Below are 19,299 nucleotides of genomic sequence, written 5' to 3'. Positions count from 1 at the left end.
CAGGATTGAAAGTCGGGAGAAAGACGCGGGGTGCCCTCACGTGTCTCGCAGTGGATGGGACTTCCACGTACCGGTAACGTTAGTGTTGGTGTTGTGAGGAGCCTTTTAACTGCCAGTGTTCAATTCTAGGGTTGAGTCCGCTACCTAAGGTACCCGGCCTTAGGTACTAGTCTTAGTGAAACTTCCCTGAGCCCACCAATTACGTTTTGCCGCTTTTGGCACCCCTGCAGGCCCCGCAGCGGCTCCCGACGGAAGCAAGGGAGCTGCGAGGATCGCCGATCGGGCATGATTCTAGCGCAATTGGATCCAATGCACTCCAGATGGAATTCCACCTTCAAACCTCCCACTGCCCGGGCTATTCCGAAGCAACCTATCGACAATCAAATCGTCCTGATTGTTGTTGGGTTGCCGGAACCCGATCCAAAGTTCCAAATGAAATTATGTCGGGTGCCCGGCCGCCCGACTAAGAGACGGGTTTTGCTCCAGGTCTCGCCGAAGTTGGCTGCGTCTGTTTCACACCCCGCCCACAAAACAGTCGAGGCCCGGGACGACGGGAGCTGGCTTGCTATCAGCTCCCGTCCCAATGGCCGCCTCGTCATGCACTCCCCTCGGCCGCATTTCCCTAATGGGTTATTTCAGGTGTTACGAGCAAAGCCATGGAATTGATGCAAGCGACAGAACTTCCATCGGGTCAACGCGGTGCACAAGGTAGCTGTTTGATGTCAGCGCGGCTACGTGTCAGGCCACAAACCGGCAGTGCCCCAGGCAGCCCTTCATGATAGGTCTCGCCTTCCCCCCAATCGGCCCTCGCACCTAGGCTGATGAGGTGGCTGATCCTGCTTGAACACGGGGAGCTCGATAGGCGCGTCCGATCGCAGTACAGGGCTGCGCCGATAAGACCCGACCTTGTTCTTGACTTCCAGGTTCTTATGTATGCCCTGGCTTGTAAGAGTTCGACCCACGGAGTTGTTTCTCCCTTGTTTACATCTATTTGGAGAGGTAATATCTCTCAGCGGCATTTTGTGTACCTTACTATTGTCGAACTCATTTCCCCGTCTGCATCGGCCCTCCCGCCGTCCCTGGTCCGATCTGTCATGGATACCATGGTTCCATAGTCCGATCTTACCGGTGTCTCCATTGCTTCGGGAATCGTTCCACCACTGCATATCGCCTCAAGGTTCCCCCTCAACCCCACAGGATCTCCCTCGGCTGGTGGAGTAGGTCCACGTTCCCCCATCGATGGCGTGGTGGGATATGCAGCACCGAACTGTCGGTGCCTCGCCGCGGCCAAGACCACGGCTCGTTATGGGGGATGTCTTCCCCAGGCTAGAGCCTAGACACATCGACAGACACGCTGCCAAAATGGAGCGAGAGAACGCATTGCTCTCGCCTGTCTTCGAGGAGCAGCAAAGCCCTCCCTCGACACCGGCTCTGGCGGTTCATGTCGAGATTCGCTTCACTGATCCCGTCATCCGGTCCAGATACTGCCGCAGCTACGGCAGCTCGCCCGGGCTTGAAGCCACCAACAGGATATGTCGAGGTCTCGTGCGGCGCATTGAGCGCTGCTCTGAAGAGCTTCTTACCCGCAAGGACTCGGGCGCTCTGGAGGTGTTCAAGGGTGACAGCTACGAGCGCAAGCCGCTGAGATTCGAGATGACGTTTCGGATCTCGACAAGGGACAAGGGCGAATGGGCTGAACGGTCATACCGGTCTTACCAGAAACAGCCCCTGACCGTCGCGCTCACCAAGGAAATCATCCTTGCCACTCATAGGATGATCGGACTCTTCTTGCGCCGCCACGACGAGAAGTTTCAGTGGCTCGACTGTCCAGTGCCCGATGGAGAGTCCGAAGGAAGTGAGACTTTCGTCCCGTCTCGAGGTTGCCCCTTGTCGCTCTTGTCAATTCCCCGCTCTCGTTTCATCGAGGCCAGCCAGACCTTCGAGTTCGTACCCGGATACAGCATTGATTTCTGCTTCCGAAGCAGCAATTTGCAACGGAAAATCCCAAGCTTCGAGAGAAGGGTTAAGGTCAATAGCACCCAAACTGCCCCCTTGACCTTGTTCATGAGCGAGAATCTGTTTTGGAAGACGGAGCAAGTCCTCAACCAGAGATTGGACTCCAGGAGGCGGGAGTTTGAGGACCAGCTCCGGTGTTCTAAGGCGGGCAGCAGCCAGTATTCTGATGACGGCGCACTTCAAATGGACCTTAGAATATGCAACAATCTAGGCCCCGTCTACAGCCATGTGCACAGAAGCATCAGCAGCCAGCTGGCGCTCTTCCAGGACCGCGAAGCGAGAGATTGCGAAGAATTCCTTTGCGACATTGAAAATGTCCTGAGCCACATGAGGAATGAGGTTGATGCCGCACTTGACGCCATGAATGACCTGGAAATAGGAATAGTCGAGCTCAAGGGCGTGGGTTGGACGCTACGAGAGCCGGCAAAGTTCGTTCTGGGACCGGAAACCTCTCATGATCGGAAGACGATCCAAGCAGCACTTGAACGGGTTCAAACCGGAATCGGGGACGTCATTCGCGGCCACAACATCGCGATTCACATCAACGCTCGGAAACGAGGTCACATTGTCTTGGACAAAGCCATTGTCGCCCACGAGAAGCGCGGGAAGCCCAAAGAGACATTCAGCTCATACAAGGAAGAACAAGCAACTCTGGTTACCAGACTGAAAGCTCGGATCCAGAAGGACATTGACAAGATCTTTGAGGATTCGTGTTCTATCAACGACATCTCCGAGGATCAGGAGGACTATTTCTGCCGACCCAGGACACCTATGCCGCCTGAGTACGGGTTGCCTGAGGGAGCGTGTTCACCGTCGTCAGTTAGGTCCTCGCCGCCAAAGCAATCCAGGGCTCCGTTCATGCAAGTCTCGCCAAGGCTGCGCCCACAACGTGTATTCTCTCTATCCAGGCGCTCTACCGAGTCCGTCAGGTCGGTTGATTTTCTCCGGCCAGCGTTTGAATCTTTCCCGTATGACAGCAGCAGGCCCAGTAGCGGGGCTAGCAGCCGGGCATCGGAGCAACATGGAGGACGAGACATCCTTCAGAGTCGTGAGTCTCTGCTTGCTGCAGCTGATATCAGGCCTGCGCGACGATCATTTTCTCTGGTGCCTGGGAAGTCACCAACCTTCTTGCGTGCCGGCAACTCCTCTACACCTGCTGAGGAGCAAGCTGTGAACTGCGACGAGGGCAGCCAGAGTGGTAAGCGGGCTCCTCCCGAGTATTCGGTGGATGTGCTCCAAGCTCCGGCAGAAGGGTGCGCTCGCGAGGCTATGACGTCGGGCAAGGAGGAGATGAACCCTCCGGTTGACTTAACAGGGACTGTCCCTGCAGCCGTTGCCTCCGACCCCGCGGTTCAGCAACCCGTGATCCTACCCGAGAATGACGAGAGCAAAGATGCATCGTTGGCTGTCAGCCAAGTCAGGCATAGCAGAATGGACACGCCGGATGCCTTTGTCGATGCCCGTGAATACGTGGCCACTCCGCTGGCGCAAGAGCCCCCGGCTTGCCAGCGGTTCGGGATGCTGGAGGATGAAGCCCGAAGAGGCAAAGACGACGACACATTCTCGACTGCGCCATCAACCCCTGAGTTAAGCATGGGAGGCTCTTCGCCAAGACACAGTCTCCTAATGTCACCGGTTCAAGCCCGGACGGATTTGGAAGCGAAAGGTCCGATTGTCCAGGAGGTTGATCCGGAATTCGAGTTTGGGGATGCAGAAGTACAATTGAATGGGCATGCTGCTGCGGATCATGCTCTTAAAGAGGGCACGAAGTGCCCCGCAACGGACGAGTCAACAGTCAGCCAGAACAACTCACAGGGCAACTGGAAACCGTTGCAAGTAACCGAAGTACCCGACCAGTTGACTCCAGCACAAGGCAGTCACACTGATGACGCGGACAACAGCCTGAGCTCGGCGGAACGTATCGGCCCAGAAGCTCGGGCTGTGTCACTCGATGCGGTCATGCCCGGCAGCTTTCCTTCGGCTCTAACGCCCACTGCAGAGGTATCTACCGCATTGTACGGGCCCAACACTGTATCCGAATCGGCATCGGAGGGTCAGGACCATACTGGGATTCTCGGGGCCGAGTTCAATGGTGGATCCGACAGCTCCTCCCATACTTCGGACTTCCCCACTCCTGAAGTCCGGAGGTCGGACACGGACCAGGAGCTAGGCCATGCCTCAGTTTTGCATGGTTCTAAGGTCAGCTCTGCCATGAGCTCTCCCAGTAATGTACTGGGGTCTTCAGCACGGGCCGAGCCCTCTGCCATTGAAGCCGCCGGGAGTGAACTCGGCGCCGGATGCGGTGCCGAAGTGAAGCCCGCAGAGGACAATGTGAGCAGGTGTGCTCAAGATGACGCGTCTATAGCGCCTCCTGGCAATCCGAATGAAGCTGGTGGTGCCGAGCCGGAGGCGGTCCCGTCGGAGTCCGAGGTCGCAGACGAGATTCCTCGAGGAACCGAGCAGGTCACCGAGAACATACCCCAGGGTGATCAAGGTCGCGAATGCACAGACACTAGACGGATCCCGGCCAGTGATGTCGGATCCGACGCGGATATTGTGCGCCATGACGGTGGAAAGGCGGTTGATGACGGGCCCGGGCTCGTCACCGAGAAGGAAAAGGAGCCCTCTGACAATGTGGACATCCCTTGTGCGGATGTTGGTTCCGCCGAGCAGTGCGAGCATGCCCCTGGCTACGATAATTCTGCGGCTCAGCTACTCGAAACCGCGGGCAACGGCGCAGCGGAGACCTATGGGTCTGAACCTGGGACCGAAGCTCTCGATAAGCCCGAGAACCGAGTTTCTGCCGCCGTCACACCTGTCGCTGATCCCGCAATAAACGGGACAAGCGTCAAGGATGAAGTGGGCACTTCGGATCCGGTTGCTGTGCCCGAACATACCGTGGCGGAGCCAGGGCAGCAGAATGACGGTTACGGCTCGGCACCAACAGGTACCGGAGTCGAGGATGGGGTCGAACTCGACATCGGCCCCGATGGTAAGGGTATGACCGGTGCTGCCCTCTCGGATATCGAACCAGTGCTTTATGAAGACGTCGGAACCGCCGTTGAAGACTTCGCACCCGAAGCTCAAGCTGCAGCGTCCGATGCCGGGGATACAAGTTCACCGGATGGAGCAGAGGTCGAAGAGGAATCGGTCACGGTTCCGACAGCGACTGAGACTACCGAGGCCAGCATTCTGGGACAGGCCATTGGTGAGGAAGTCAAAGAAGAACTCATCGCGGTGCCAACCGTAGCCAGTGTCATCGGAACCGAGCAACCCGATGTTGCCGATGGAGTCGAGGAAGAATCGATTATGGCTCCGAACGGGACCGGCACAACCGAACCCGGAACCCCGGAAGCGAATCTCGGCAGGCACATCGAGCGCGAGCTCGGTGATTCAACTAACGTCTCGGACGGGATGAAGCTTGACGATGAGAGTGTCACCAAGGCACCTGTCTCTACTGAAACCGCCGGCGTAGACACTGATGATGAGCTCAACGTTCGAGGTGATCGTGATGCCGCTGATGAGCCTGCTACTCTAGAGCATGTTTCTGAGCTCGAGTCTGGCCAGGAACAGCTTGCAACCAGGGTCGATCAGGTTCAGGAACTGACGGAGAAACCTGCTGAGAGCGGTACCGCGGGTTCTGAGCCTCCGATCATTGGTGAGGAACTCGCGAAGGATCTTGAACCTGCCGATATAATCGTTGGTTACGGGCTCGGGGTTCAAGCCCATCGTGATACCGGTGACGCTCCTGTGTCTGAGGGCCAGGTCCTGGAGCCCAAGTCTGGCGAGAGGAAATTCACTGAATGCGCCGACCACAGTCAGGGACTGACGGAAATAACCGCTGAGAGCGAGGCAATGGGATTTGAGCCTCCCATTATTTTGGAGGAACTCACGAAGCATCTCGAACCCGCCGATGTAGATGTTAGTTACGAGCGCAACGTCCGAGTCGACGATGACACCGGTGTTCCGCCCGCGTCTGAGGAACGGGTCCTGCTCGAGACTTGCGAGAGGCAACTCGGGGAATGCGTCGATCTGAGCCAGGGACCGATGGAGACAGCTGCTGAGACCGAGCCGAAGGAACTTGAGCATGAACTCGATGTCCAAACTATCAGGCTTGGACAAGAGGAGGCTTATGGCCCTGATCTGACGGCGGAAACTGAAACGGAGGCCGTGGCTGAAGAATACCAGGGCGCTGAGGGCGACGCATTTGTCCCCGAGGCGGAAACTGATCCGTCCAAGGAGTCCCTGGGAGAATCCGGCAGAACCGAGCTCAAGCAGAGTATTCCCGTCGAACCGGATACCGCAGAGCCGCAATCTTGCGACAAGATTGCTGCGCTCGAACCATCTATCTCAGACCTCACTGTCACTGTCCCGGTTCCCGAAGCCTCGACTGTACAGGCCGATGTCAGCACCAGCAAACAAGGTCTGCCGGCTTGCATCGACAGTTTGCCAACGGAACCTCTGGCCACCGAAATACCCCTCTCTGGGCCCGCTCCAGAACTGTCGTTGGATCCAGTAAAAGAAAAGCCCCATCTCGCTCCAATGCCAGACCTGTCGATACTTTTCCCGGCGCCAACCCGAACGAGTTTCTCCTCCGACACAGCCTCCTTCAAAAGCACAGCCCGCAACTCAGTCGACACCATCCGTCCTTCAAAAGACGAGCAAAGCCACCTGCCAACCCCTACCCTTGAGCCCGACCATACCAGCTCCAGCCGCCTCAGACCGGCAACGGCAGGCTATCTCGGCATCGGCCTCCGCGGATCCCACTTCGTCGAAGTCGGGCTGCGCGGCGCGCTGGGTGATGTCAAGGCCCGCCAGCTGAGCTTGCCCCTCCAGCATATGTTGGACCAGGAGACAATGGACGGGCGATCTTCGGCGGCGGCCGAGCGGCCAAGCGCTCCGACCTCTGAAGCCGGCGGTAAGGGGCCGGGGTTGAGGAAGCGGGAGGCCGGTGTTGCTAATAGCAAGCTGACTGGAGCGGATGGAGATGGAGATGGCGAGGTGGCGGTGCTGCCTAGGATGATGATGTTGCTTGCCGGAGCAATGGTGATTGGGAAGATCATGGGAAGGTCCATGCCTGAGTAACACCGATTTTGGGCAAATCAGTCCTGATTGCATTGGTTAAACTTTGTCATCGAGACACTCTGTATTATTTTCTTGTATTTTTCTTTTTCGTTGTATCAAGGCGTTGATGGGTAGAGCATGGCATGGCAGGCTTGTTTTGAGAGGTTCATGATTGCATTGGAGTAATGGGCAAGGGCGGAGGTTCTGATCTACTTCTACTAAGGGACACAAAAGGATGTAGAAAGAGGGACAGCTTGTACGAGGTCGGTTCGTGGTGCAAGGAGTACATATTACTGTATTTGGATATGCATAGCAGATTGGGATTGAGCGTTTTGAGCAGCGTTGGAAAAAGGTTGTACACTAAAGGGCGCAACGGAATGAGAGGAACATCGGTATCCGGATGGGAATAATAGCATACATCAGCATGCTGAACTGTGAAAAAGTGGTATCTGTTATTCAAGCAAGTGCCTCTAAACAATTATCTGCCCGATAATCACAGTTCATCCCTCACGCCTCCGGCCTCCGGCCCAACCTGCTCCTCCCACATCCTCTTCTTCGGATTTGGCTGGTGTTCAAGTTCGTCCACTTCTGTCCTATTCGCCTCCTCTTCGTCCCTCCGATTCAGTGTATCCTCTACCATCCTGCCGACCTTCTCAACCATCGAGTCCGGATCAATCCCCTCTGCTGTCTCGCTCCCACCAACCCGCACAGTCGGCACCGCCCCTTCTTCCCCGACCCCCACCACAGCAACCGTCCTCCTCCCCTCTCCACCAGGCTGAACAACCTGCATCGTAGCCTGCCTCCCACCACCCACCGACGACGACACCCCCTTCCCCACGCGCCACCCCGTCCGTATGGGAAACCAAACAAGCCACCACAGCGGGCCGTACAGAAACCGCCGGAACACGAGCCAGGCCAGCGTGGCGAGCAGCATGCGCAGCGCCATCTGCAGGTACCATGTGTCGCTCTTCTGCGCGCTGACCAGCGACGCCACCAGGTCCCGCGACCGCGCCAGCAGTCCGTCCAGCCCTTGGTAGCTCCGCTCCAGCTCGGCCAGCGCCGCCGTGCTCTCGGCCAGCGTCTGCGCCGCGAAGGCCGACTTGGCCAGCTCCCCCGCGATCAGCTGGTGGGTGCGCCGCAGCGCGAGGGTCACGTCGTTGGACGCGGCCACCACCTCCTCCGGTTTGTTGTTTCCGTCCGACGAAGAGGTGGGCTTCTTGTTGTGGCCGTGCCGGCGGCGGTCGCGGGCTGTGAAGAGCTGGTTGCGCGGGTCTTCGGCGGTGGCGAATTGGGGGAAGGAGGCGGGTTTAGCGGCATGGCCATCGGTCGAGGCGCTGGAATTGGTGATGTTGCTGCTGTCGGGGTTGGTGAGGACGGTGGACGAGGCGGCTGAGGTCGCTGACGCGGCGTAGGATGCGAGGAGGAGCTCGCGCTCGAGCTTCTGCGCGGCTTCGAGGCTGCGGCGGGCAGACAGCTGGGCTCGCCGGAAAGCGGTGCGGCAGTCTTTTAGCTCGGTCTGTAGCCGGTGCGCGCCCTCTTTTAACCTCGTCTTGCGGTGCTCAGCTTCGCTCCCTGGCCGGCCGGAGCGTAGGTCAATGATTTCTTCTTGGAGCAGCTCCAAGTCTTCTTCCTCCTCACGCAGGATCTGGCTGATCTCGGTGGCTAACTCGGCCGCAACATTGTCCTCGTCGCTGTTGCTCAGAGGAACGGATCCAGGCTGGAACTTGATGTTGGCGAGGCGGTCGATGAGCTCTCTGAGCTGGCCCGTGGTTTCCTGCAGAGCTGCAAGACGCTCTTGCAGCGATTCGAATGTCGCCATTGCTTGGATCTTTGCTTACTCCTGTGATTAATTTGCGCTATCCAATCCAAACGGGAAGTCAGAGCTGCCTTGGCGATACTGCTTCAGTTGTGATGTTTGCTTTGTGTTGGTTTGGAGAGCTGGCATCTTGAATCCGAAGCCAATGGGAAGTTGAGAACAATTGCAGAGGACGTCACAGCATGTGGGTCATCCTCAAAACGCTGCAACTTATACGGCCCCTGACATGCTCCGTATTCCTCCGTTCACCTCCGTCCCGCATACCGTCCGGCAGATCCCGTCGCAATCGAACTGCAACTGGCTATCAACACCAATTTTCCAATTCGAGATCGAGATCACGGAACATCCCACCCACGAACGACGCACCGAGCCCCTATACCCAAACACCCCCGCCGCTTCCACTCTCTCCCGGATACCACGACCCAAACCCCCTTCTTACAGCCTCCCTAAACCAGAGTGGTTGCAAGAAAGGAAAATGATCACCAGATTCATAACGGACGTAACGACGCGGTTCAACCCCTTCTCGCCCCGCGCCCGATCCGCAAGGCTCTTTCTGTCCTTCTTGCCCCCGTCAGCCCGCGCGCAGGGCATGAACATCAATGCACAGCTGCTGCCGCGGCATTCGACGGAGCCGAGCACCCTCTCTGTTAAGTTCAGTACGTGACTACTCACCTACCTTACCTCTACCTTTCCTATCCTCTATATCGCCAATCGGACAAGAGGAGGAACTGCAGGGGTAAGGAAGACAGTCTGTTACACTTGCCTGGTGGTGGTATACTGTTTTGTGAGGTGAGGGGAAGACTGGACAGAGGGGGCCGTTGCATATAGCAGTGCGGCAATACAAAATTACACGAGGAAGCTGACAGCGCTGAAACCAAACAGAGGATGGCAAGGAGATGAATCTCGACCCCGAGAGCATGGGCATTAAGAGCATCATCGAGGAAGTCGACCGGCACTCGCGCATGCTGCAGAAGGAGGCCGATCTCGCAGACGGCTGAAGAATCTTTTTTTGGGGAGGCGCACTGTACATCTAGATGTATCTTATACAATCTGCTTGTATCGATAGGAAGCATTGGGAGGCGTTTGTGCGATTTTTCACCAGGTCGGAATATACCACTTTAGGGGCTCAAAACACACAGCTAGGTCAATGAGGCCACAGGGTGGAACTTTGAGCATTCGCTTTTCTCATTTCGCCACACATGCTAGCTATTTTACTTTTACTTATCGGGACTCAAGCCTAGTCTAAAACAGATTCCGATGTATAACAAAGAGGATGGCTCCTCTGCGGGAGAAGGCGAACTAGGCCGAGGCACCGCTGATAAAGAACCACTTATCGATGGAAGCGTCGATGGGGGCCGGGGGCAGCTCCTGGTTCTGGGGGAGGGGCGGCAGCTGGTCGGGCGTAACGCGGCTCGTGGAGTGGCTGACCGTCAGGTTGGTCCTGTGCGCACTGTCAGTTACTGCTCCTCACTCCAGAAAGTGGGAGGAATGTAGCTTACGTGGCGATACTGCCAGGCGCGGTCTTGCCGGTGATGAGCCTCTCCCAAGCCTCGTTGCACTCACGGACGACGTCCATGGCGTACCTGCACCTGTCAGCAAATGTTCAGCCGTCAAATGGGGAGAGAACAGGAAAACCCACTTCTTGTTCTTGCACTCGCCGGTGAACGCGAACTGGTTCTCGGGCTTGCCGTCGGGGATCTTGTAGATACGGAACCACTCGTTGGTGGCACGCAGCAGGCCGGGCAGGTGGCGCTCGACGTCCTCGACGTCGTTGAGCTTGGGAGCCAGCGGGTCGTTCACGTCAATGACGATGACCTTCCAATCCGTCTCCTCCTCGTCCAGCAGCGCCATGACGCCGAGCACCTTGACCTGCTTGACCTGGCCTGTGTAGCCGACCAGCTCGCCGATCTCGCACACGTCCAGCGGGTCATTGTCGCCCTTGGCCTTGGTCTCGGGGTGGATAGCGTTGGGGTCCTCCCAGGTCTGGCACGATTATCAGCCATTGTGTTATCCCAGAACACCCCCTACGAACTCTCGCACATACCTGCGGGAAGGCACCGTAGTTCCACAGGTAACCCTTGTGCGGGAAGCAGTTGCGGACGTAGCGGAGCTTGCCCTTCTTGGTGTCCTGCTTGATCGGGTTGAGGAGCTCATCCTTGGAGATCTGGGTAGCTCGGGGCATTAGCGTCTCGAGGACTTTCACAAGTCAGCCAAAAAAAAAATAAACGGAGAGCTCTCACCTCGAGCTTGGCATTGGTCCAGCGCGGGATCTCGACGATCATGTTGAGGATCGTCTGCTCCTGGTTGGCGTACAGCGGGATGTCGTGGAAAGGCGAGACAGGCACGCCATCCTTCTCGATGTACACGCGGTGCTCGAGCGTGTAAGGGACGCCGACCTTGCGGACGGTGTACGGCGAGGCCATGTTGCTGGTACTGTTTGAGCTCGTGCTCGTGCTGTAGCTCCGGGCTTGGAGGTGGCGGACGATTTGGGTGGTTCGGAAGAGGGGTGAGGTAGCCGTGGCTCTTCCCGGGCGCAATTGAGCGGTCGAGGGATTTGTTAACGCGGCAGGAAGCGAGATCGCACCGGTGGAAGCAGAATCAGCACCCGAGGCGGAGAGGCTTTCTGTGCAAGGCGGGGGAGGGGCTCCAGAGAGATCGGTGGGCCCTGTTTGTGACGACAGCGAGCGGCTCTGTGATTGGCCAGGGCGGTTTAATGGGTGCAGCGGCATATTTTGGGCTGCGAAGCGATGCGGCTGCTGTTGTGTCAAGAGTCCCTTCGCTAATCCCACAGGCAGTGCCCGCCTCGACTGCAGCATTCGTAGGGCCGACATGCAGATGGCCGTTCTTTGGAGTGGTCTAGGATGCAGTGCGTGGTTCGACTTTCGTCCTCGTGGCAGCCCTCGACAACGTCAAGTTTGACGGCGGCACTGCTGCAGTGCTGCTGGCTTATGGTGCGTCCAGGAGCTTCCGAATGCCCGGCTCGGAGCTCCCACTTTTCAGGCTATGCCGGTTAGATCTGTCACCCTCGGCTTGCCGATTTCGCGAACGGTCTGTGTGCCGCAAGTGTTGTCTACCTGACGATTAGTTATACAACAGTCTCATGCTGGAGGTCAATATCACTCCGGTACAATTGCTTCCGATTTTTACTGTACCTAACATGAGCGCGAGAACCCCTGACATCCCAGCCTCAATTGTGGCTTGACCATCCAAACAAGCATTGCCGGCCCCCTTTCCGTTGCCCAGCAGCGGAAGCAAGTCTTGGCGCTCCTTTCCCAGGTCAAACCGCCCCCGTTGGTCGTTCACCGCTGCTCTCACGCAAAATCTCCAAGGAAAGTTATCAACCGTAAAGCATCACCCTAGATATTATTATTTCCATCGACCAGACAACCTTCCACAAATCGTTACTGTCGGGTATTACCTGCTCCCCTAACGCCCCCATAATCCGTTCAGGTAACTGCAGACCCGGGTAAACAAGCACCCAACAGGAAGAAAGCAGCGCAACGTATCATCCGTGATGAAAGAGAATATCGTTACCCATCCTGCCCTCACCTCATCCTCTTAACTCTGCTGCCTCCACCTTCCCACCCCTAGTCGCTCGGAACTGCCCGTAGATAAATCACCACCTGCTCTGACCTTCACCGCCTTGACACCCCACCAGGACCCCTCGCATACAGCGCTCCGCCAAACGCGGGTTGTCCGCCCGAGTTGAACCCCTGATGCACACTCTGTCGGACAATCATAGCCGCTGCCTGGGAAGCTTGCATGCGTTCCTTCTGCCGCTGCCTCTCCTTGAGGTAGTTCGCCGCCTCGGGCCGCATGCGTAGGATCCGCAAGATCATATCGTCGCTGGGATCCGCCTGCGCCTCCTTCCGCTTCTCCTCCTTAGCCCGCCGCATGGTCCCCAGGTTCCGGCTCATCATGATGCTCTTCCCCCGGCGGATCGTGCCCAGACTACCGAAGGGGACCGCGCCCGCGCCGGACGAACCGCCGAAGGATGGCACACCTAGCGCCGCGGGGGCGGAGAGTCGGTTGTTCGCCTGCAGTCGTTGCTGGGCTTCTTGGGCCTGTTGTCTGGCGCGCTCGGCATTAGCGGCGGCCATACGTTCCGAGGTGCGGATGAGGTTCTCGGTCGGGTCGAAGTAGAAGAAGTTGAGCGATGCCAGTTCGTGCCACTTAGGCGACTTCAGGACGTCCGCCGGCACTCCTAGGACCTCGCCCGTCTCATCCTTGGCGTTGAAGAAGGCGAAGAGCAGCTCCAGCCAACGGTAGACAACGTCCATCTCCGCCTGGGTAAGTGGCTTCTGAGTCGATGGCTTGTCCGAGAGCGGTGGGACAAGCAGGGCCTCGATAGCCAGCAACACTTCCTTCCAGAGCCTGGTCATGACTGCCATCATGGTGGCGTCTGTCAGTGTCTGCTTCATGATGGCGAAGTTCTCGTCAAAGTAGGTGAAGAGCGGCTGTAGAGCGTTTTCCACCTCCGCTGGCGTGACCGCCGGGGCGTGGGACTGCCTCTTCTTCCAGAGGCTGGTCACCGAGGCTCCAATGCCTTTGTTCAGAAGACCGCGCAGAGCCTCGCGGGACAACGAGGAGTTGATGTGCATGGACAACTACGTCGATTAGTGTCATCGTCTTGCCACAGAGGGCTTCGATCTTTGATACGAAAACATACCTTGCTTGTAACCTTGCGCACCATATCTCGCTCTGTCCGCTTCAGATGACGGAAGGCCTTTCCGAAATAGAACTGGATATCGTCACGCTCGCCCTCCATGCTGACCCTGATCAAGATCCTTCCCTGCGTGTCTAGATCCAGCCAGAACTCTCTTGGCAGGTAATCGCTGAAGTGTACTGGATCAAGCTTCAGCGACGTCCGCCCGACAAAGTCATGGTCACCGAACATGTCGTGATCCCAGACCGTGGCGATGAGGTTGAGCGGCCCGGACACGGTAATATCGACCGACTCGTCCCAACGCGGGTTGAGATTCCGCGGAATGACCCTTGTCCTGTGAAGGCGTTTCTGGTATTCATCGCACAGCACGACGTAAGGATCACTAGTCCCGGTCGGATCGCAAGCCTTCAGCTCCTCGCCCTCGACAATCTTGATCGTGAACACGTAGTGAGCTGGCTTCCTGGCAAGCCGCTTAGGCCCGTCAACTCTGTTGAGCACCTCGGCGCAGGCGTCCACGTTCATCCGCTTCTCCAACTTATCCATGACCTGCATGGCCCATTCAATGTTGTTGAACTTCACGAAGGACTAAACATAGGGTCAGTAACCACGAAGTTCCGGCACCAGCTAGAAAACGGCGATCACTGACCTCCGGTAAGAACTGGAAAGGCTCAATCTTCTCCTTCGAATTCCAGGCGTCCTTGGCGTATTGCAGCCACCTTTCTTGCGCCGTCTTGGAAGCCACTGCTGCCTCCTGTGCACTCTGCCGATCCATCTCCTTGGCGAAGAGCTGCTCAACGATTTCGCAGTATCGCCCAATGCCCGCAGCGAACGACTTGGAGAGAGCCGTCATGAAGCGTGCCAGATGAACCTCGTCGTTCCACTCAAGCTGCACAAGCGACTCCACCGTCTGGTTGAAGAGCGAGAATATATCGATAATGGAGACACTGTGGCGGTCGTCGTCCGAGGGTATATCCCCTTCGTGAAGCGTCCGGACCCTGAACTGGTCTTGCTTGATCGCTTCCTCGACGAAGCCTTGCATCTTGTCATCGACGTTCTTGATCCACTTCCAGACAAACCCTTCCAGAAGGCCTTCGATGTGGAATGCAAACGGTTTGCCCGGGAGCGCTGCCTCATGCATCTTCCTGATCTCGACAAGCTCCTTGTACAAGTCAAAACCATCCTGGAGATCAAGTTCAACGCCTGTCTCCTGGGCAGTCTGAAGAACGCGCTTGATGATCTCGTGACAATCCTCTTCGAAGCTCGGGAGGGTCGTCTCCACCAGGGCCTTGAACGGGCTGGCGCCCATGATTTCGGGGTTCTTGCGATAGCGCTTCTTGATCTTCTCCGCTAGACCCACGACAGCCTTGCCGAGTTTCACTACATGGCTGAAATCCCACTCTCGCTGACTCTGTGGAATATGGGAATCCAGAAAGTCCCTGTACACCTGCGCAGCCTGTTGGCGGAGCCCATTATCAAGTTGCTGTGAAAACTCGGCTGCGTCATCGGGTTTCTGCGAGAATGTGGGTTCGGAATAGACGTGGTTATTGAGTAAAGCCATGACCACGCCGATGGTCGGCGGGTTTGGTTCGTAGCACCGTGTGAGAAGACTGTAGAGTTCCCGCAACAAAGCGTCATGGAGGTCTCTCAAAGACTGCTGATAGCCAGCAAAGTCAGTGATGGTCCATTTACTGGGGTCTATGTCGCTCAAGCCAGACGTGTACATCTGAATGAGAACCGGCTTTTTGGGTTCCTCCAAAGGCTGCTTTATGAGGTCCAGGCAGTTGTAGAGCTGCTCAGGGGATAGCTCTTGGTCAAGATATTTGCGGGTCGTGACTTCGACGAAGGCGACATAGCGTGAAAACTGCGGGATCCGCCATCGCACGGCGAGTTCTATCAGAAAGTCTGCCGTCTCCTCCGACAGTGGCGACGCCGATGTATCGGAGTGGAGCTGGTCGTATGATACGACGTACTGCAAAATAACCTTGTAGGTAGCGCGTGGATCTGGAGGGATGAACGTATAGTTCGGCTCATCGACAGCCCGTATACTAGATGTATCCTCTAAGGAGAGCGAACCAAAGCTGACGGACGGATCGAAGCTGGTCACTGAAGACTCGGGATTGGAGAGCATTCTGCTCAAATCTGCATAGGCTTGATCCTCGTACATGGACTGAGGTCGCACAGGCAGCGGCTTGTCGTTCCCCGACCCAGCTCCTCCCTTGAGATCTGGGCGGACGCTTAGGATTTCGGAAAAGATCTTGGCCAGATGGGGAGCCTCTCCCTTCCTCCACTCTTCATATGCTTCATCCACGTCGAAATCCTGCTTGCGCAAGGTTCCCGCCATGCCGGCTGACAGCCTGAACTGGTATGCTTTGTAGTCCTTCAACGCGGCCTCCTCCGTCCAAGTGGACGCGTTTCGGTCAATGTCGGCCTGGACTTGCGAGTTGGCCACGCCAAAGATCTTGCCAACGAGCTGCACCATATGCATGTCCTTGACCTCGTAGCTCAGGGGGATCTCCACTTCCACATAAGAATGGTCCTCCTGACTGGTGTCGAGATACAGGTTTTGGTCGTTGCTGAGCAGTTTCTTCTCGAGCGTGTTGAGGCGGGCGACCAGCTCAATGTCCCCTTTCTCTCTGAGGATGCTGCTGAGCAGCCTGATGAACATAGCCAAGTGCCTGTCGACAAGCACTTTCCACGAGTGATCTTCGGGGGATTTGTTCCGTCCTTGGGCTTTGGTGGCGGAAGAGTAAAATATCAGGACCAGAGGCTCGACCTTGCGGTCCTTGTCAATGGTTTTCGCGAAGTCTTTGGCCGTGAAGGCAGTGTACGCCTCGGCGAATGTCCGTTTCACGGCGGCATCGCTGTATCCTGGCATCTTCTCGATGCCCTGAAGGACACCAGACATGCGCTTCTCAAGGGAGTGGCGGAATCCGGACGGCAGCTTCACCGAGGAGCCCGAAGGGACGAGTTCCTTCATCAGCTCGGTGATGCTCGAAGTGTGGGCACGCGGGGGCGGTTTCGGTGCGCTAACATATTCCTTTCGCTTTTTCCTGGGTTGCAAAAGGTATCGCAGGAAGGCGATACGGAGGGCGAAGGAGTATGCATCATCGTAGCTGACGACGGTGGCCGTGCGGCGACTTGAGGGCGTGCGACCCAGGCGTTCACTATCCTGTACGCTTTGCACACTGCCGAGCCTGCGGCTCGGATGGTATGAGGACCGCGAAGCCGTCGACATGACGGCTTTTACGGGGTTGATGTTGCGTGTCGGACGAAGCTGGGTTAGGCGGTTGTCAGTCGATCCGAAGCGCGCGTAGTCATGGCGACAGCTCTGAGTGAGCGTCCTGCCGCGAGATTACGCCTGGGGCGTCGAGTCGGGAGTCGCGAAGGAAGCGCCGCGGATCTGTGGAGGTGGCGGGCGGCTGCAAGGACGTTTGGAAATTGAGCGGGAGGTGGTTGAGGTCGGGTGATGTTGAAAGAAACGTCATATGCCTGAACGGTGGACGGATACGGGGCAGGGGCAGGGGACTGCGGGGCACCATCCATGACTGGTTTTGGGTTGGTCCATCAGGGAATGCAGTGCCGGGCAGGGGTTTACAACGGTTTATGTACGGATGTACAATACACTACACTAATAAGGTAGGTAGCAAGGTTTAGTACGATACGGTTCCGTAAGTGGTACTGGTAAATTTCAGGAATCTTAGTACCCGACATTAGCTCCCCCAGATCGAAAACACATACACCGGGCTAGTAGTTTACGTATAAGAACAATCAAGTAAAATCCAATCGAAGAGAATGAAAGGAAAGCAGCGAAGCTGAGAAGAAGTAACCCAGGCAAGAAAAAGAGAGAGAAAGAGAAGAGAGAGAAAAGAATTACTTGCGCTAACAGCTGCATCTGTCCGGCACTCCGGCTGACGACGATAATGGTACTATACGGCTATTTTTGGTCAGACGGATACTGGCAACCTTAACACTCAAAGCACGTTGGCCCTGACATGGAACCTCTCGCCGTACCTTATTAATCAGTCACAAACTATAGTGCTTCTTCACCCCCAAGTCTCTGATGCCATTCACCCATTATGAGGGAAGGTATTGCCCAGAGCCCACGTTCTCCCTGTTCGCCAACTGGGCTGATATGGTTGACTTCGAGGTCGTTGACTTTCTAGTTCTGGCTTCTCGATTAAGCGTTGGTTGTGTTAAGGGTGAAGGCTGCTAATCACTCGAGTCCAGTTTGTTGATTCTTCGAGTTCAGAATTCAGTTGTTGAGTGAGTGGGTGCCGTTACTCCTACGTACCAGTACCTAGAGATACACGCACTATCATGGCTGTATCAAGAGCCTAGCAGTCCCTTGTAGTCAATGTAACTAAGCCCAGGCAGCCTCTTTCGCTCAGGAGCGGTTAGATCTTGACCTTCGCTGGCCGATCTTCCCATGTTTGAGGAGGTTGCATCGTCATCAGCTACTCAATCCACGAGATATGAAGAAACTAGAGCTGTTTGAATAATCAAGACTACTAATATGTTACACCTGTCATCTAGCAGTCTATCCATCTGTATTTGAACAGAGACAGTACTTGCTTTAGATGCCAGTCCTAAGTCAACGGCTCACAGATTGTCGAAGACTCCCACCACTGCCCGGGCGGTACACTCTGCGCTCGCCGGGTTTTGACCCGTGACGAGGCGCCCATCGACAACGTGAAAATCATCCCATATGCCAGGAGCTCGCTTGTCTGACAAAAAGAAAAAAAAATCAAAGAATTAGCATTTCTGAACAGAAAAGGTCCAAGAAAGGGCCAAGTGCGAGAAAAGTAAAAGAGAAAATAGATAAGAGTAAAAAAAGATCTTACATTGTGCGCCCAGCTTCTCAGCGAGCTCTTCCACCATCGGCGTATTCCACGATCTCAGTTCAGACATGATGCCCATGGTGATCTCGGCCTCGGTAGTGAAGCCGGTGATGGTCTTGCCCTTGATAAGGGGCTCGTTGGTTGCAAGGTCCAGGACACCGGCAAAGATAGCGGGACCGTGGCAGACGGACGCGACGACGCCGCCGTTGGCCCAGACCTGGGAGGCAATCTTCTGCAGGCCGGCCGCAGTCGGGTAGTCGATCAGGGCCGCATGGCCTGCCGAGGCATAGAAGACTCCGTACTGCGAGCCGTCGAGGTCGGAGGCCCGGGGCATGTTGTCGAGCTTCTTGCGGAAGTCGCTGGTGGTGTCGTTCCAGATGGCCAGATCCTCGCCGTGGAGAAAGTCGGGCTGCTGCGAGAGCCAGTCGGGCGTGTAGCTGCCGGTCTCGGAGGCAAGGTCGACCTCGAAGCCGGCAGCGGTGAGGACCTTGAAGGGATGGAGGGCTTCGCTGATGAAGAGACCTGTGGTCTCCTTGCCCTCGAAGAGCGTGGCCTGGGCCGAAGTGATGCTGATGAGAGCGCGACGAGCGGGAGACATGGCTGCTGTTGTAGGGGGTTATAGGTGGGTGCTGGTAGAAGAAGTTCTGGTATTGAAATGATATTGTTGGAAGGAGTCCGCAAGACTGATATAAGGGCAGAAAGGGCTGTGTTCAAGTGTTGTACAACTTGTCGACTTGTTGTAGTTGTTGTGATGTTCACAAGAATGTTGATTGATGAAGGCTGAAGCGATATATATAGTCGATAATGGTGTTAAACCTCTGGATCCTAAGGCCAACTCCGGCATGCATGTTACGATCGAACGCCAGTAACCTTTGGAATTGTCTTCCACTCCGGAGTCC

The 19,299-nt window shown here is 56.4% G+C and overlaps 6 protein-coding genes across 6 annotated transcripts; 2 read left to right on the top strand and 4 right to left on the bottom strand.

Annotated features, from left to right (window-relative positions):
- Positions 1-1,239: 1,239 nt before the first annotated feature.
- On the top strand, positions 1,240-7,517 carry B0T15DRAFT_425185 (uncharacterized protein; the record flags this gene model as incomplete). The annotated part of the gene is made up of 2 exons (XM_062865628.1): positions 1,240-5,644; positions 6,074-7,517. 2 exons carry the CDS (start codon positions 1,240-1,242, stop codon positions 7,099-7,101), a joined length of 5,433 nt encoding a protein of 1,810 aa, XP_062725816.1. The 3' UTR covers positions 7,102-7,517.
- On the bottom strand, positions 7,518-9,054 carry B0T15DRAFT_498212 (uncharacterized protein). The gene has a single exon (XM_062867307.1). The coding sequence runs from the start codon at positions 8,897-8,899 to the stop codon at positions 7,574-7,576; it is 1,326 nt and encodes a 441-aa protein (XP_062725815.1). The 5' UTR covers positions 8,900-9,054; the 3' UTR covers positions 7,518-7,573.
- Positions 9,055-9,168: 114 nt separating this feature from the next.
- Positions 9,169-10,061, top strand: B0T15DRAFT_517187 (39S ribosomal protein L53/MRP-L53-domain-containing protein). Its single transcript, XM_062868302.1, has 2 exons — positions 9,169-9,552; positions 9,779-10,061. Exons 1-2 carry the CDS (start codon positions 9,372-9,374, stop codon positions 9,892-9,894), a joined length of 297 nt encoding a protein of 98 aa, XP_062725814.1. The 5' UTR covers positions 9,169-9,371; the 3' UTR covers positions 9,895-10,061.
- A 134-nt stretch (positions 10,062-10,195) lies between these two features.
- Positions 10,196-11,319, bottom strand: B0T15DRAFT_506750 (inorganic pyrophosphatase; the record flags this gene model as incomplete). Its single annotated transcript, XM_062867602.1, has 5 exons — positions 10,196-10,337; positions 10,396-10,485; positions 10,536-10,879; positions 10,941-11,060; positions 11,137-11,319. 5 exons carry the CDS (start codon positions 11,317-11,319, stop codon positions 10,196-10,198), a joined length of 879 nt encoding a protein of 292 aa, XP_062725813.1.
- An 851-nt stretch (positions 11,320-12,170) lies between these two features.
- Positions 12,171-17,065, bottom strand: B0T15DRAFT_21919 (uncharacterized protein). Its single transcript, XM_062862791.1, has 3 exons — positions 14,209-17,065; positions 13,566-14,147; positions 12,171-13,503 (listed from the first exon to the last, which is right to left on the bottom strand). The coding sequence occupies exons 1-3, from the start codon at positions 16,795-16,797 to the stop codon at positions 12,532-12,534; spliced, it is 4,143 nt and encodes a 1,380-aa protein (XP_062725812.1). The 5' UTR covers positions 16,798-17,065; the 3' UTR covers positions 12,171-12,531.
- Positions 17,066-18,161: 1,096 nt separating this feature from the next.
- B0T15DRAFT_506748 (IgE-binging protein) lies at positions 18,162-18,998 on the bottom strand (the record flags this gene model as incomplete). Its single annotated transcript, XM_062867601.1, has 2 exons — positions 18,162-18,286; positions 18,404-18,998. The coding sequence occupies 2 exons, from the start codon at positions 18,996-18,998 to the stop codon at positions 18,162-18,164; spliced, it is 720 nt and encodes a 239-aa protein (XP_062725811.1).
- Between the last annotated feature and the right edge of the window lie 301 nt (positions 18,999-19,299).

The sequence above is a fragment of the Chaetomium strumarium genome (assembly GCF_033439665.1).
Source record: "Chaetomium strumarium strain CBS 333.67 chromosome Unknown B0T15scaffold_1, whole genome shotgun sequence".
Taxonomy (NCBI): domain Eukaryota; kingdom Fungi; phylum Ascomycota; class Sordariomycetes; order Sordariales; family Chaetomiaceae; genus Chaetomium; species Chaetomium strumarium.
Note: the sequence above shows the minus strand (reverse complement) of the source record. Positions and strands in the feature narration are given on the sequence as shown.

What these genes read in the sequence shown, in the direction of transcription:
- B0T15DRAFT_517187 (XM_062868302.1), top strand. Translation starts at nt 9,372, where the DNA reads ATGATCACCAGATTCATAACGGACGTAACGACGCGGTTCAACCCCTTC. An exon ending in CACCCTCTCTGTTAAGTTCA is followed by an intron (nt 9,553 to 9,778) that starts GTACGTGACTAC and finishes GAAACCAAACAG; the next exon opens with AGGATGGCAAGGAGATGAAT.
- B0T15DRAFT_498212 (XM_062867307.1), bottom strand. Translation starts at nt 8,899, where the DNA reads ATGGCGACATTCGAATCGCTGCAAGAGCGTCTTGCAGCTCTGCAGGAA.
- B0T15DRAFT_21919 (XM_062862791.1), bottom strand. Translation starts at nt 16,797, where the DNA reads ATGTCGACGGCTTCGCGGTCCTCATACCATCCGAGCCGCAGGCTCGGC. An exon ending in CTTTCCAGTTCTTACCGGAG is followed by an intron (nt 14,148 to 14,208) that starts GTCAGTGATCGC and finishes CCCTATGTTTAG; the next exon opens with TCCTTCGTGAAGTTCAACAA. An exon ending in TGCGCAAGGTTACAAGCAAG is followed by an intron (nt 13,504 to 13,565) that starts GTATGTTTTCGT and finishes TAATCGACGTAG; the next exon opens with TTGTCCATGCACATCAACTC.